This window comes from Sus scrofa, chromosome 4 (assembly GCF_000003025.6).
Source record: "Sus scrofa isolate TJ Tabasco breed Duroc chromosome 4, Sscrofa11.1, whole genome shotgun sequence".
Classification (NCBI taxonomy): domain Eukaryota; kingdom Metazoa; phylum Chordata; class Mammalia; order Artiodactyla; family Suidae; genus Sus; species Sus scrofa.
Window position 1 is genome coordinate 69,765,129 of NC_010446.5, and position 16,457 is coordinate 69,781,585.

General features: G+C 39.5%; 1 protein-coding gene across 3 annotated transcripts in view; it reads left to right on the forward strand.

The window, feature by feature from the left end:
* LOC100738003 (25-hydroxycholesterol 7-alpha-hydroxylase-like) overlaps positions 1 to 16,457 on the forward strand; it is a 177,179-nt gene that overhangs the window by 149,176 nt on the left and 11,546 nt on the right. For all 3 annotated transcript variants that reach the window (XM_021089296.1, XM_013991405.2, XM_021089297.1), the window contains exons 3-5: positions 3,864 to 4,451; positions 4,914 to 5,120; positions 16,183 to 16,358. In XM_021089296.1, coding sequence (XP_020944955.1) covers positions 3,864 to 4,451; positions 4,914 to 5,120; positions 16,183 to 16,358 — 971 coding nt within the window. The remainder of the gene's footprint in view (positions 1 to 3,863; positions 4,452 to 4,913; positions 5,121 to 16,182; positions 16,359 to 16,457) is intronic.

A 16,457-nucleotide genomic window follows, 5' to 3' on the forward strand; every position in this document is an offset into this window, starting at 1 on the left:
TTATACTGAAGATTAAAAGTTGGAAAGCCAGCTAGCATCTTCAGTGTTATAAGTGCTTCCAAACCCACTTGAAAAGTAAAATCCAGAATATCAAAACGACTTACTCAGCAATCCACATCTTATTTAGAAAGATAGTAAGTGAAGCATAATGCCTAGATGTTGAAGAAAATTTAAAAAGAATGAGACAAAGAAACTATAGGTCCTAGAAGGTCAAGAGCTTTGAAAAGAGTGAGAATTTTTATCTGCAAACAAATTGCTTTAAACTAACCAGTAATGATTTTTTTAAAAGAGCCTATCTACAACAACTGCTTATCTGAAAAAATATTAATAGTTGGTTGCAAACCAGAAATAGCTTTCCATATTTAGCTTTTATTCCTTTTATTTGAAATTAATCTTGTGGTTTCCTCCCATATCCTCACCCCTAAGCAGAGGAGAGAAAGGGAGAGAGAGGGGGAATATATGCATATTTGTGATGAATTCTAGATTGAAAACTCCAAAGTGTATGAAGTCTCTATTTAAGGAGGCCAATGACCATGGTTGAATATAGTTTTGTCTTTCCACTTAGATTTTGATGAATATAGAAAATTGGTAAGAAAAAAATTCAAAGTATTCTCTAAAAATTGTGTTTTACAAACTGAGCCTTTTACACATTCTCTTAATTTTAGTGACTAATCTGAAATAACTCCATGTAGATATTTAGATAAAATCCTTTCATTTAGTGAAAGAAGGAATGTATGAATCACCACCTGTGAAAATACACAGCCTTGCCTAAAATTATATCTTTTGCAAAATAAGAGAGTTGACTCTTTTTTCAATTATTTGTCAGGCAGATGCTTAATTTTATTTAATTAAGCTGCTATGGTAAAGCAGGTGTCATAAAATATGCCAAATCCAGTTGAGACCATTTTGCTCTCCCCAGGGAAAAACAGAATCCAGTTTACTTTATAGATACAGCTTTGGGATCTGGCCAGAAAGAGTTGTCACTTCTAGCCCTTGTTCCTAGATTGGCCCACCTCTTGAAGTAAATTAAGGGGAAATAGAGTGACTGGAGTTAAAGTCATATGACTTACTCTTAGAAAAAAATTATAGCACATGTATATGCATGTACACTAAAAACTTAAATTATGTTTTAAAGTTGCAAAACAGAAAAACATTTATCCTGTTTCTAGGATGAGGTTGAAAATTGTTTAAAACTTTATCCTAAATCTTGCATCAAGTTGAATTTAATTTCTGTGATGCTGTTTGAGTTAGGTAAATAACAAACAAGAAGTCGTTCATCTAAGGAAGCTTCACACACACACACACACACACACACACAGGAATAATGCGTTGAAAAGCCAAGTGCAAATGATTAGACAGACTTTTGTGTCTAATTATTTACTGTTTTCTAGAAGACAATAAATAAGAATTAAAGTTTGTGGGATCTAAATTTCATGTATGTCCTTGGAAAGAAAAGACTTACTTGTGCTATTATTGAGTGCTGTCTGCATATGACTTCTAATTAGCAGGAATCTTTTTTTTTTTTTTTTTTTTTTTTGGTTTTTTTAGGGCCCCACCCATGACATATGGAGGTTCCCAGGCTAGGGGTCAAATCTGAGCTGTAGCTGCCGGCCTACACCACAGCCACAGCAATGCAGGATCCAAGATGCATCTTCGACCTATACCACAGCTCACGGCAATGCCAGATCCTTAACCCACTGAGCGAGGCCAGGGATCAAACCTGTGTCCTCATGGATGATAGATTCATTTCTGCTGAGCCACAACAGGAACTCCAGTTGGCGGGAATCTTAAAATAGCACTGGAGTGACAAGAAATTGGTACTGTGGAAGGAGAGGGAGGGTGAATGGAGACTGTCTTCTTGTCGGGCTCTGCTACTAAAGATGACAGCATGATCTTGGCCCTTAACTTCTCCTGACTTTCTTTAGCTGATAGATTCCGTGGTGGGGTGGGGTGGAGGAGGGTGGGAAGGGAAGGGTGAAACTAGAAATCTCCAAGATCTTTGTCAGTTTTGAGAGACAGACCATAGTATGATTTTGTTTCTCAGTAGGTCTCCTTATAAGAATCACTTGAGGCCCTTGTCAAAACAGAGACTTGCAGGAGTTCCCATTGTGGCTTAGTGGTTAATGAACCCGACTAGGATCCCCGAGGATGCAGGTTCGATCCCTGGCCTTGCTCAGTGGGTTCAGGATCCCGCGTTGCCAGGAGCTGGGGTGTAGGTCGCAGATGCGGCTCAGATCCCACGTTGCAGTGGCTGTGGTGTAGGCAGGCGGCTACAGCTCCGATTCAGCCTCTAGCCTGGGAACATCCATGTGCTACTAGTGCAGCCCTGAAAAGACAAAAGACCAAAAAAAAAAAAAAAAATTTTAGAGACTTCAGTGAGGAATCTGTGTTTGTCCCCAGCACCCTCAGTCTGCACTGGTATATGAATAGAGCAGATATCACCATCTCAGAGAACCCTTGTTGATATCTCCAGGACAACAGAAACAGATCCCACTTCCTGCTTCCTTTACTTTGTTTCACATTCTGCTTTCTGAGTGTCTGTAATGATATGATGATACCTTTATCGCTTTAGCTTCAGAGGAAAGAAATACAACCAAGTATCTGGGTGTCAATAAATGTTGAATGAATGCATGAATGAACAGATGAAAGCACGAATGAATTCTAGTTCGGAATCCTCTTTCAGTCACAAATCAGTTTGAGACTTTGGACGTGTCACTAAATCTCCCTGAGCTACTATTTTCTCATCTATAAAATGAAAATGTTGGTATTTGTTATTCATTGTTAGTGTTGAATTAGACATTCATTTGTGAGTACCTGATTTGTACCACATGTTCATTTATTTGAGTTAAAATTATTGTCTCCAACCAAAACTAAGATAATACCAAGTATGAAAAAGCTCTATATGAAGTATAAACAATCAATAAACCTGTTTGTCTGTTTTCTGTTTGTCTTATTGGGGAAAGATATGAGAAGTGTTTAAGTAAGGAATTTTGAGACTATTGAAAAGAGAATTGGGAGTTCCCGCCATGGCTCAGAGGTAAAGAATCCAGCTAATATCTGTGAGGACACAGGTTCAATCCCTGGCCTCTCTCAGTGGGTTAAGTGGTTTAAGGATCCAGCGTTGCCATGAACCGCAGGTGCGGCTCAGATTTTTTGTTGATATTGCTCTGGTGTAGGCTGGTGGCTGCAGCTTCTATTCAACCCCTAGCCTGGGAACCTCCGTATGCAGTGGGTGTAGCCCTAAAAAGACAAAGAAAAAAAAAGAGAGAGAGAATTGAAATATCTTGGTACTTTGTTAAAATAAAAATTTGAAGAATCAACTGTCTTTTTGAAAGTCATAAAGAATTTCAGAATATTTCCTTTATTTATTTATTTATTTATTTATTTATTTATTTATTTATTTATTTTGCTTTTTCTAGGGCTATACCCATGGCACATGGAGGTTCCCAGGCTAGGGGTCGAATCAGAACCACAGCTGCTGGCCTACACCACAGTCACAGCAACGCCAGATACGACCTACACCACAGCTCACAGCAATGCTGGATCCTTAACCCACTGAGCAAGGCCAAGGATCGAACCCGCAACCTCATAGTTCCTAGTCGGATTCGTTTCCACTGTGTCATGACGGGAACTCCAGAATGTTTCACTGTAAGCTTCTAGAGTTTTCCCGTCATCTTTCATTTGAAAAGAAAACATGTGGTGGCATTTTGACTCGAATACACTTTTATTAAACTTTGTACCCTTCTAGATGTTAGTTATTAGGATCTTTTTAATTTTGACTAAGGTATCTTTCAAATTTCAGATTTCTTGTTTTGTTTGGTCTTGCTACTGCAAAAACTCATGTTCTCATTTGTTTCTTTTAGGAAAGTACATCACATTTATCCTGGATCCTTTCCAGTACCAGTCAGTGATCAAAAATCAAAAATTAAGCTTTCGAGGATTTAGTAATAAAGTATTACTGAGAGTATTTTCTATCAAAAAGTTGGTGGAGGATGACGCCATGAACGATGAGCTTCATACCTGCTATCAGCTTTTACAAGGGAGGCATCTGGACATGCTGATGGAAAACACAATGCAGAGTCTAAAGCAGGTTTTTGAACCCCAGCTCTTAAAAACCACAAGTTGGCACACAGAATCCTTGTTCACATTCTGCAACTCAGTAATATTTGAGATGACATTGACAACTGTATATGGAAGTATTCTCCTTGGCCACAGGAAAACATTTATTACTGAGTTAAAAGATGACTTTTTCAAATTTGATGGCAAATTCACACAATTAGCATCGGGCATGCCCATTGAGCTTTTAGGAAATATCAAGTCTATTCGATTGAAACTGATAAAACTGTTGACAACAGAAAACTTAGCTAAGTTCCAAGGCTGGTCAGAAGTTGTTCAAAGGAGGCAAGATATCCTGGAGAAATACTATCTGCCCCAGGATATTGAAATAGGAGGTAAGAAACTTCTGAATGATGACTTGTCTAAAATAAAATAATTTACAATAGACCTTTGAAATAAAAAGACAAAGTGGTGACCTTGAAAATTTTTATGCTCTTTCTAATTGGCTAATGATAAAATGTTTTACTCTGAAACAACCCTTTGTGATAATTGATTTTTTTTTTTTTCTTGCTGAGGTGGTAATGCGGGATACTTAACGGTGATAATGAGAAAGAGTATAACTAAGCGGCATTTACTCCTCTTATCTCATCCCCCTCCTCCCCACCCCACCATACACACATTACATTTTAAACTATTCTCATTAAGCAGAAAATTAGACTTCAGAAGCCTATTGGTCCTCATTAGCATGCACTGATCCTTGGCTGGGTCTGTGTCCTAACATCTTTTAATTAGCACACTGCAAATCTAATCAGTGTAATAAATGCTATTAATCTTCCTTTTCACTTATTTTCTCCCAGCACATCATTTAGGCTTGCTCTGGGCCTCTGTGGCAAACACTGCTCCAACTATGTCCTGGACTATGTATTACCTTCTCCGGAACCCAGAAGCTATGGCAGTGCTGCGTGACGAAATTGACCATTTGCTACAGTCAACAGGTCAAAAGAAAGGGCCTGGATTTTCCATCCACCTCACCAGAGAACAATTGGACAGCCTGGTCTACCTAGGTAATTTATTTTTATCTGTTATGAAGAAAAGAAGGTACCTCTCTGCAAACTCAGTTTATCACTCAAAGCTGTTTACCAAGAGGTGGAGGACACAGCTGCCTAATTGACATAATAACATCCATTTACATCAATTATAAATTATCTAGTTTATAGCTGTAGATACTCTCATTGCATGTAAACATTAAGGCCTAGGTAATTAACTATGTAAGGTATGCAAAAGGCTAAACCAAAGCTTTGCAGTTAATTTGAAAAAAAAAAGTTTATGCCTATTAAGTCATTTGATTCTGAGCATCTGTTGGGTTGCTAATGCTTTCCAAACACTGCTGTACTCTCTTAACCAGAAAAGTATTTGGGATTTAAAAGAAAGTATTTCAGTCTGGTAACTTGCGTACAAAATATATTTACTCTTCCCTAAAATGGCGTCTGTATTTTCAGACAGAGGTTGGGATGTTTTATACAGCTTGAAGTATATGATTCTCAAAAATGAAGTAAGAGTGATGTCCATCGGAAGTTCATAATTTAAACAGATGAGGGGAAGGAAAGAGAAAAGGAAGAAAGAAGGGGAGGGAGGGAAAAGGAAAAGGCACAACCACAAATTCCACCATGTGAAATATCAATATTTTAGAAATAGTCATTGACTCATGAGATACGCACGGTCACAGTTTCAAATACATTTGACGTCAGAAGTAATTAAGTTACTTTTCTATGTCTTTGTGGGCCTGCGGGCCAGTAACCCTGCGCTTTTGATGACTACGGATTCTCCTTTTCCAGTTTTGATAAGACCGCTATCATTGTATGAATGAATTTTAATTCTCAAAATTAAATTCCACATCAACGAGTTAGTCTGGTTTTTTCACTGTTGACATTTCACCCTGTGGTTTCCTTTACTATATGTTATTCCAAGTCCCTTTGGACAAATGTAGGAGTGAGTCTTTATATGTCTCTGTTGCTTCCTTCCCCCCCTTTGACAATGTAGGCGAGTATTTTAGCGCACGTCGGCCTCAGTATTTTCCCTTTTCAATATGTTCCAGTTCTTTGATGGAAACTTCTAAGAACAAAGGTCCTGCAGGTCTTGATCAGCATTGACCAAGTTGACAGTAAGAATGGCCTGAGTGTTCTAGAGATTGTTCCCACTGGTTAAGATAAAACCCTTCGGAGGCAACAGCAAGAAGCTTGCCTTGTAGTGACAGGTGGCTAGCTTGTTTGGTTGTGCTGTTTTTAGCACACATTATCAAAGTACTTTTGTATTTGCTTGGAGAAAGAAAATAATCCCAGCATTATTAAAATACAAATATGATTTTATTTTTCTTGTCAAAATTACTGGGGAACAAATGCACAGAATTTGCATAATGTTCTGGGTAGTTGCTTTCACGTGGATACATAGTATTTTCTAGGGAGAAGATTATAGTTCCTATGAAGACGAAGGTTGCATTTCCCATATATTGAAGTAATTTCAGTTGTGTTTGATGAGTCAGATGGTGTATACTGGGAGGTAAAGCAAATAAACTTTAAGGAATATGTGTTTATATTCAGTACTCAATTATTGCTCTTAAAAATTTAGTTGAAAGTCATCAATTATCTTTTTACTCTCAACTTCTCACTATTGAAAGAAAAGTTCATTTCACAGTCATAGTGTTAAAGCAGACAAGTTTTAATGTATTCAAACAGAAAAACTGACAAGTTCCAGAGCCATAATTTTGGTCTGTTTAAGTCCATAGCTAGAGCTAGAGGTTTTCATCCAGAGGCCCTCATGAATTTACAGCTCACTTATCATCAGCAAATAAACTCCACCACCAACCTGAAGTGCATGGAGATCCATCTGAATAAAGACGGTGCCTTCAGGAATCTAGAAGGTGGATCCCGTTCATCAGGACCTTGGGTACCAGCAGAGCCAGTGTTGTTTGTTAGGAAAATTGAATCTTCTAGAAAATAAGGTCCGTTTTCTTCTTCCTTCAAACAGACATTTGATACAGATGGAAGCACATTTTTAAATGAATCAGTCCCACCACAGAAACCTCTGCATCTAATTATAGCTCTATCATAAATATTTCTATCAAAAGGGTATGAACTATCTGCGGAAAGGCAGGATTTACAGAATTAAATACTTACAGTGCCCCAATGTCATAAGTGTACATGCATCCCATCTCCTTGAGGAAAGAGTTCTATGTATTCCAAGTGAAATTTCTTTAAAGAAAGATATCTTGAATTTTTGTTATTATAAGAAAAAAGACCACCAGGATGAAAGGAATGCTGCATTTTTTTAAAACACAGGAAGAAGAATTCCGATACTAGTAGAGCACAGGAAAGGATTTTTTTACAGAGATTCTTGCGTGTCAGCACACATTGCTTATAAAACAAGATTGGAAAGGAAAGTTAGAACTCTGTGGAAATGGGTATCTTATTTCTGAACAGAAATGATTTCTCCTGTTTAGAGTGATCCTAGAAGACAGAGCCAGATGGGGCACAGGCTTAACTTATGTAACTTATTAATAATGATTCTGCTTATCAGGTCCTCACTAAAACTTTATATCAGTGTTTAGTAATGGTCTCTACAATTAAATTAAATTTAAGGAGTTCCTATTGTGGCTCAGCAGGTTAAGAACCCAACATAGTGTCTCTGAGAATGCAAGTTTGATCCTTGGCCTCATTCATTGGGTTAAGGATCCAGTGTTGCTGCAAGCTGTGGTGTAGGTCACAGATGCAGCTCAGATCTGCCATTGCCAGGCAGTGGTGTGGGCCAGAGCTGCAGCTCCAATATGACCCCAAGCCTGGGAGCTTCCATATGCCTGAAAAAGATAGATAGATAGATAGTAGATGATGATAGATAGATAGATAGATAGATAGATAGATAGATAGATAGATACATTTAAATAAATTTAGAAAAAGTTGGTATGTAGAGTAAGGTTCAAATGACTGTTACTTGAGGCCTACAGCTCCACAGAGTGAGTTGCTGATAGAACGGAAGTTTGAGAAACTCTGAAAGAATACTAAGAATGTATCAGTTTTCCCAGAAAGAAGAACCTGGAGTGGAGGTAGGATTTAGAACTACAGGTTTCCAATACAGGAAAAAGAACAAGAGAAAAGATGAGTCAGAGAGAAGATAAGAAAAAGATGATATTGCAAATGGAAGACATTCTCCAAATTGAAGTTTTGTTAAATGGATAGCAAAAAATCTCATTGAGTGCTACTTCCTCCTTCAAGATTTACCTGAATACTGGGTAGGAATAAGTTAAAAAGAATGGGTTCAGGAAATGTTATTTACTGTTACCACCAAAATGATCCCTCAGTGCCATCCCTATGATGTTTCTATTATTTTCTTCATTTTCAGTTATCTGTGAAACATGCTGGTATCGAATTCGAGTCCACCTTACCCCACATGAGCACTCTTTCTGTGTATCACATGAAAAGCGCAGACGTGCTCCAAATAACACAGGGCAAAGTGGTTTATAACTTCTGAACTGCTCTGGTGAATTGGTGGCACTTAGTTTTGTCCAAATATATATATATTTATATATATATATTTGGACAAATATATATATATATATATATATATATATATATATATATCCCGAAAAATGAAAAGCTGCAGATATGGTCCCAGTGAGAGATACTGAATTAAAAGGAGGTGCTGTAAAATGAGAGCTCAGTAAAACTTGTTATTTTTTATAAAGGAGGAGATGGTATAATGTAATAGCTCTAGAACTGGGAACTTGCCATGGTTTTCCAGTGGAATCCCATAGAAGATCTCCAAGCTCATTGTTTGTGAGTAATTAAGGGGGAAAAGAGACAAAGGAGTGATCACTGGAAAAAGTAAAGATTATTTAGTAATAAATAATGATTATTAGACATAGTTCATGTTAAATATATTGGTGACTTCAGTATTTTAAAGCAATTTTATGGACTTCTATTGTTTCATATGAACTTCACCAAGATACTGGGAGACTGGAGCACCTCTTATTTTGTCATTATTTTTACAGAGGAGAAAATTCTCAGGGTGCTAAATAACTTGCCTAATAAAGTCATGGAGGTAAAGGAAAGAAGCAAGATTTGAACTTGGGTTTTCTGGCCACGCTTTCCTCCTCATACTTGTCTAGTTCCAGAATCTTTGAAGTCCTTTTTCTTTGTATCTGAATTCATTAAAGCCAGCTGTTATGTGTGCGTGATCAAGATCAGAAGATGTTGGCTAGATGGTCATAGAGTTAACACTATGCTTAATTTCAGGGTGAGACATTAGGAATGACAATAGTAATAATTATTATTTTACTGTGTGGTAGGGTTATTAGCTTATTTAACCAGCGTCAAGTATTAGCTTATTTATAGAGAAAAAGAGATTATCTAATCCTCAAGTATTTTTCTTTTCATTTAATTCTTAGGTATCAGATGCAGAAAGATTAGTTAACCAACCCAAATCCTAGAACTAGATAGTGGCAGAGCCAGAAATTGATGCTGGGTCTATGTCACTTCAATGTTAGCCATTAAACACTGTCACCTCAGGGAAAAAAACTCCAGAAATGTACTACAGACCTTGACCACTAATTTTTATAAGGATACGTATCATGAATTCTCCAATGCAGTAGGATTTGAGGGTGAGGTCGAGGTTAGAATTTCACATCAGAATTTTGTGGGTTTTTTTTTTTTTTTTTTTTTGGCGAAAAAAAACTTTCCATTTTAGAATAGTTTTAGATTTACAGAAAAGTTACAAAGACAGTTCCCATATACCGCCCGCACCACATACACACACACGCACACACACACACACAGTTTCCTGACTATTAACATCTTAGTGTGGTGTATTTGTCATAACTGTGGGTGTTATTTTGGAAAAGCTCATTCAATATTATAAAATAATTACATATTAGAAAAATGAAGAGTGTACATAATTGAGACAAGCAGTAGTCAAGTTTAACAACATTCTCTCTTCCAGTGGGGATATGCAAGAGGTAGAAGTTCCACTTCATGTTAGAAATTTCTAACTGGAGAAGGAGAGAGAGGCATGTCCCTTAAAGGGTCCACGAGGAATCTGAGAGTGAGATTTTTATAGGTAACAGAGGGAAGCATGGGTTAAAAAGTGAAAAATACTGATTTGGATGTTTATCATATTTTCAAAGCAAAGTGGGCTCGATAATCTAATGAATGCAGGGAACAGAAGTTGAAAGGACTAAATGGGGGATGTAATGGGAAGGCAGATTACTGTACCTCCGTCTAAAAGTCACCTGTGTGAGAACAGGATGAGGAAATGTGTGGTCTAGCAGCAGAGAGCTTAGATCTGCGGTTCTCAACCTTCCTTGCTCTTTGGAATCTTCTGGGGAGCTTTAAAAAGTAGGCAAACCTGGTCCCACCCCCAGAGGTTCTGATTCCATTGGCCTGGAGGACAGGCTGATGGCTTTACAAGCTCTGCAGACAATTCTGCAGATGATTCAAAGGTGCAACCAAGGTTCCAAACCACTGGTTTATTTTTTAAAACAAAATTGACATTTTATTTAGGTTGAAATAAACTCTACCAAATTGATTTTCTTGGAGTTCCCCATTGTGGCACAGCAGAAACCAATCCAACTAGTATCCACGAGGATGCAGGTTCGATCCCTGGCCTTGCTCAGTGAGTCAGAGATCCAGCATTGCCATGAGCTGTGGTGTAGATCAAAGATTCGGCTTGGATCCCGCATTGCTGTGGCTGTGGTATAGGCCGGCAGCTGTAGCTCTGATTCGACCCTACCCCGGGAATATCCATATGTCAAGGGTGTGGCCCTAAAAAAAAAAAAAAGAAAAAAAATAGATTTTCTTCACCAAAAATAACAGCAGTATTTTCTGTATTATTCCTAGATAAGCCACAAAACACTTATTTTTGTAGGTTTTCTAGGTTTTGCCTGTAAATCAAAAGAAAACAGTAGATACAGTCATGGGGAAAGACAGAAGAAAACAGACAAATCAGTGATTAGTATCCATGGTCTCTGATCCTGCCTTGACCATGAAACAGAAGTGTTCAACATGTATCTGCCAAAAAGCTTATAAAGATGTAGGCTTGGGAGTTCCCATTTCGGCTCAGCAGTAACTAATCCAACTAGTATCCATGAGGATGCAGGTTTGATCCCTGGCCTCGCTCAGTGGGTTAAGGATCTGGCATTGCCATGAGCTGTGGCGTAGATTGCAGACATGGCTCGAATCCCAAGTTGCTGTGGCCCTAAAAAGCAAAAAAAAAATAAAACAACAGATTCAACAAAGAAATAATGTAAACAGCATCTACCAGATGTTGGAGCAACAATGAGATGGTCTTCCGTTCGAACTTTAACCTGTTTTTTTAAGTTCATTGATAAAGACAAAATCTATACAGAAATCCTTGTTTGGTGAGCTCACGTATTTCTCTCACTGCCAAGCCACTCATTTAAGAGGTTTAGTTAATGCAGTGGTTCTGATGCCATTGGCCTGAGATGAAGCCATATCTTTTTGAACCACCTCAGGTAATTGTAATGAACAATCGGAGCTGATAGCCCCTGAGATATCAGAAAGCTTAAAACAGGTCTGTGGTGATATTACCTCAAAAATCTGCTCATCTGCTTCCAACAAAATATTAATAGAAGCATGGTATCTAGGGCAGAGAAAGTAGCTCCTCTCTCCTTATCCAACTGAAAGAGCACACCCAAGCTCTACCACATTATAAGAGTCACATTGATTAATTGAATTCAAGACTACAGGCCATGTCATCTCTGACATACAATTAAAAAATAGAATGATAGTTGTCTTTACATATTTTTAAGGGGCTGTTAGGTGGAAGAGAGATTTAAAACAAAATTTTTTTTGTTGCCTTTGTGTTTTCACAAAAGGAAGGAGAATTTCAGCTCAGAAAAAAAAAAAGCTTATGTCTAAAATGGACATCATTGAAGCTATCCAGTCAGAAATTGAGCAGCATCTTCACCAGAACTCTGGCAAACATTCCTGTTGTGCACCTGTACCTTCTAACTTTAAACCACCTAGGTTGTGAAAGCCAAATCCATATGCTGTGTTCTCTTTTCCCACAACAAGAGTGGCCCAGTGCCCTGAGCAGAGAAGGCCCTTAATCGTACATGGATTGACTACGCGAACATTGAATTTACCGTTCTCTATTTTTGCCGTAAACCAAAAGCCAAGTCTGCAATGCAGAGTGAAAGTAAGCATTCAGACCGATACAGATTTATTTTTAACTTTACTTAAAATATACAGTTGTTGAGCCAAAAAGTAGTCATTTAGCTTCAAGTGATCTGATGATGACAATTTCTTATTTACCTTCGCACCTGTCCTCAAGGCGGTTATATAAAGGCTCATGTGCACATCTGGCGGGTCACCCCATTTCCTCATACCTTCTAGAGCTCCCCCTTCCTGTCCACCCCCTTTTTAAAGACCGCCCCAAGTGTTCAGCCCCAGCTGACTGCGGCCGGGCCTGGGTGTTCATTTCACTCCGGCCATCGCCGCTATCCACCGATCACCATGGCTAATCAGATGGTGTGACAGTCTGCACCAATCATTAAGATGACCCAAATTAACAGCCTGGCCATGTCACAGTACATTCATTCCACATATCCAGACGTGGCCTAAGTGTGAGGCAGAAACTTGGATGTGCTTATTTGTGTTTGCATTGTAACATGCATTATTGATTGTCATAAGCAGCTTCAGTGCTTTAAATTTGCAAATGAGAATCATCTGTCAATTATTACAGCCAGAATTGAGATCTGAGGGCAGAAGAGAGAGTGTATTATTCCTTTTTTCTAGCAGCATTTCACTCCCTTTGCCGTTTTTCTTCACAGCCGCCAAGTAAAGCATCTGAGCTCTGTACTCTTTAGCGTTTTCTTAGAAGGGATCCTTAATCAGAATATTTTTATATTCTGCAAAGAGAAACAAATCTTTCCTAGCCAGGTGAAGAGGACAGTGCAGGCTCTGAATTGTGAATTCCTTGTGGGAATTCTGTAATCCGATTTCCTGGTGTGTACTGGTCAGTAAAGTTCAGTTCTTAGAAGACAGGCAGCCCTCTCTTAATCACAGGGGCAATCGCTGGCACCTTGCAGGGCCTGCTGTAAGTTATCCCCCAAATATTTGCATTCCTGATAGCCATTTTTCTACAGTACATTTAGTAAGTAGAGGGTCTTATTACCTGCTAAATGTTAGTATAAATTAACAATCCATTATGCACAATAAGTTTTATAAAACATTTACAGATCGAGATCATGTTTAATTAAAATTAACTTGCAGATGAAAGCCAAGTGCTCTAATGATCACAGTGACCTTTTATTACCTGCGGTCTCTTGTTTTGGCTGGAATGATTGACAGCTTGCTGTTTGGCTACCATGTTGAATTTCAGCTGACAAGACTTTTCATTTTAACTCAATTTGCCCGCCTATCACAAGCTGGTGGCAGGCCAGACCCAAGTCACCCAGCTCTGCCTCAGCAGCTTGCTCTAGTTCTCATTAGTACGCATTTATTCAGTGGAAATTGGAAGACAAATGCTTGAAGGCATGTGAACTAAGTATAGCAAATTAGGTTTAAAGACTGAATATTTATAAGTATATGGAAAGTTTGTGGGTTTTTTTTTTTTTTTTAAATTCTAGAGCGAATTGAGAACTGAGTGCTAGCTTTGGTATAAAAGAAACGAGGATAGAAGGGGGAAGGAAGATACTAAGAATAACAATACTATAAGGTTTTTCTTTCCATTTTGGAAATATGCAAAATCTCTCTGACAACACCTTATCAAACCAACCTGGCCCCTCTTTCGTGGAGTGCTTGCACAATGAAGTTTAGCACCTCAAGTGTGAGAAGGGGGGGAAATGAGGGTCATGTTCATCTGTTGCTTGGTTATCCCTTGGTATGCTTTAAATTGCCTTGTTTGTTCGGCACTAGCGCAGAAACAGATGTTGTTCTACCGTGCAGGATAATTTACTGTACCTCCTGGTGCAGCGTGGACGTCCTCCCAGGGCCCAGCTGGTCTGTCAGTGGCACTGGCTGGTGTCTGCTCAACTATGACAACTACAAGTAGAGGCTGCAATTTTTTTTTTTTTTTATTGTGCAGTTGTCATTTTCTCAACGTATAGCCCTGACTGCATTCTTCCTGGGGCCGGTGGAGAGGCTGTGGCTTTTGTGTCTGTCCGTTGCAACGCAGAGCCACGGAAGCTCCCATCTCCATTGTAGGTAATAATGCCACTCATTACTTTTGTCCTCTGATGATTATCAGCATGATCGCTCAGAGCGAGAGCCAACCTCGTCGTGCGCACATAACTGGTACTGGAAGGTAAAACAGATTTGTCATTTACGATCTGACCGCTAAGCCACACTTGGTGCTCCATTATTGTGATTAACTTCTGCATAAGATATGCTTGCCCAATTGTCATTTGTGATACTGCGGCGGGCGCAAGCTGCCATGATGCCCGAGAGCACGTCGGCCAATGGGAGGTGACCGTGTTATTCGGACTGTTCGACGCCGGCCCTGTCACAGCGGCCACCCCACACCGATTTTGCTTTTGGGGGTCTTCTTCCTACACCCCTCCTGGACCCGGTGGGTGAACGGCACTGCTGCATATGTCAGCTACCATTTCACACCACAAGCTAAAATGATGCTGTGCTGTTGTTGAGCCAACAGAGCCAGCAGCAGTGCGTGGGAAGCTGACCCTTGCTTTTCACCATAGAAATGTTGGTTGCTGGTGTCCTGCCAGCTGAAATCCGTCGTGTCAGGTGCCTTGTGGCTATCTGCAGTAGAGTCCCTGTTCCAAAACCAAAGTTCTTTTCTGGCCTCGTCACCAACAAACCGATTTGACTCTGCCTGATTATAATAACGAAGGCAGTCCAAAAGAATATGCACAGCCTCACTGTACGTCACATTGAATCACCACACTGGCCACACAGAGCTGACCGCAGCCTCATTTCTTTAGACAAATGCATGCTTAGGGAAAAACCTACCGGGAGAGGGTCCCCAAAGCTACTTGATATCTCTCTGCAAGCTGTGCGTGGATTTCAATTTTCGAGAAATCGCATTTATTTTTCTTTTTTGGCTGATGCAAGCCCTCACTGACCAGCTCCCCTCTGTAATCTAATAATTGGGTATTCTACATTTCAGAGCTTTACTGTGCACTGAAGAAACAGGGCTGTGTGTGTATGTGATTCTAAACTGCAAGCCATCAACACAACCATTTGTTACCATGTGAAGGGGGAGAAAACACTCAATTTGGAGCTCTTTTTCACATTGCTGATTAGAAAGAATCAAGCTTTTTATTCTAGGACCCATTCACGCTGGTGAAAACATAGTCAGTTTTGATTATGAAGGCAGAGATGCAGACCTAGACAGGGGCTACATGCTGATATGCATGCTATCAGAATGATTTATGCAAATTATGCATATTATTCCCAAAGGAATTCCTCCTCAAACTGCCAGGATAAATTGCCGGAAATTAGCCATAAAATCTGTCGTGCTAGGAGCAAAAGGTGAAGGCCACTGGGAAAGCAAGGACATTCTGCTTCTGGAACCTTCCAGGTTATGATGGTGGCTGTTATTTTCCCTGGATGCTGGGGGAAATGTGGTTTTTCTTCTGAATCCTATAAAAGTATTTTTCTTTTGAAATTCTTCCAGCAAATGCTGACTCACATTTTATTTACAGCTAGCATAAAAGAAATTAAGTGTTACGCTGTCTCAGAAAGCACACCACAATTACTTGGCTATTTGCTGCCTAAGTGGTTATTAAATGCCTAAGCCTGGCTTGGAAGGCATTGCAGTTCCAAAGGTTGGTGAAATAACCCACCAGTGGTGTACTTTAACTGGGATATGGTTTTCATTTCCAGTGCATATATCCCAATACAGCCTTCCTATCTTGCAGATCATTCTTTCCTACAAAATTCCAAATTAATGACTTTCTGCCCCAGTACAGTGCTGTTGCCTCCTACCTGGGCGATGCCCCAAGCTTTGGGGGTCAGGCCATAGCTGTCTCATCACCCACCCCTCCCTCTCCCACCCAGAACTCCCACAGGCTCCCCCTGGGTGCCCCATAAATTGAGAACACTTTTCTGGAGCAGTCATGTTTCAATGCAATTGTTGCTTGCTTGTTTCCTTCAGAAAGCACCATTCTTGAGAGCTTACGACTATCCTCGTTTTCAAGCACCTTTCGTTTTGTTCAAGAGGACCTGACACTACATTTAGAGGCCCAGGACTGCTGTCTGCGGAAGGGAGACTTTGTAGGCGTCTTTCCTCCCATCTTACACTACGACCCTGAAATCTTTGAAGCTCCAGAGGTAAATAAACATCAAGCCGGCATTGTTCCCTCTTAGATGCAGCAAGCCCAGTCCTTCCCTCCTGATCTCTCCATCTCTCCTTCTTCTGCCACTTCGTTC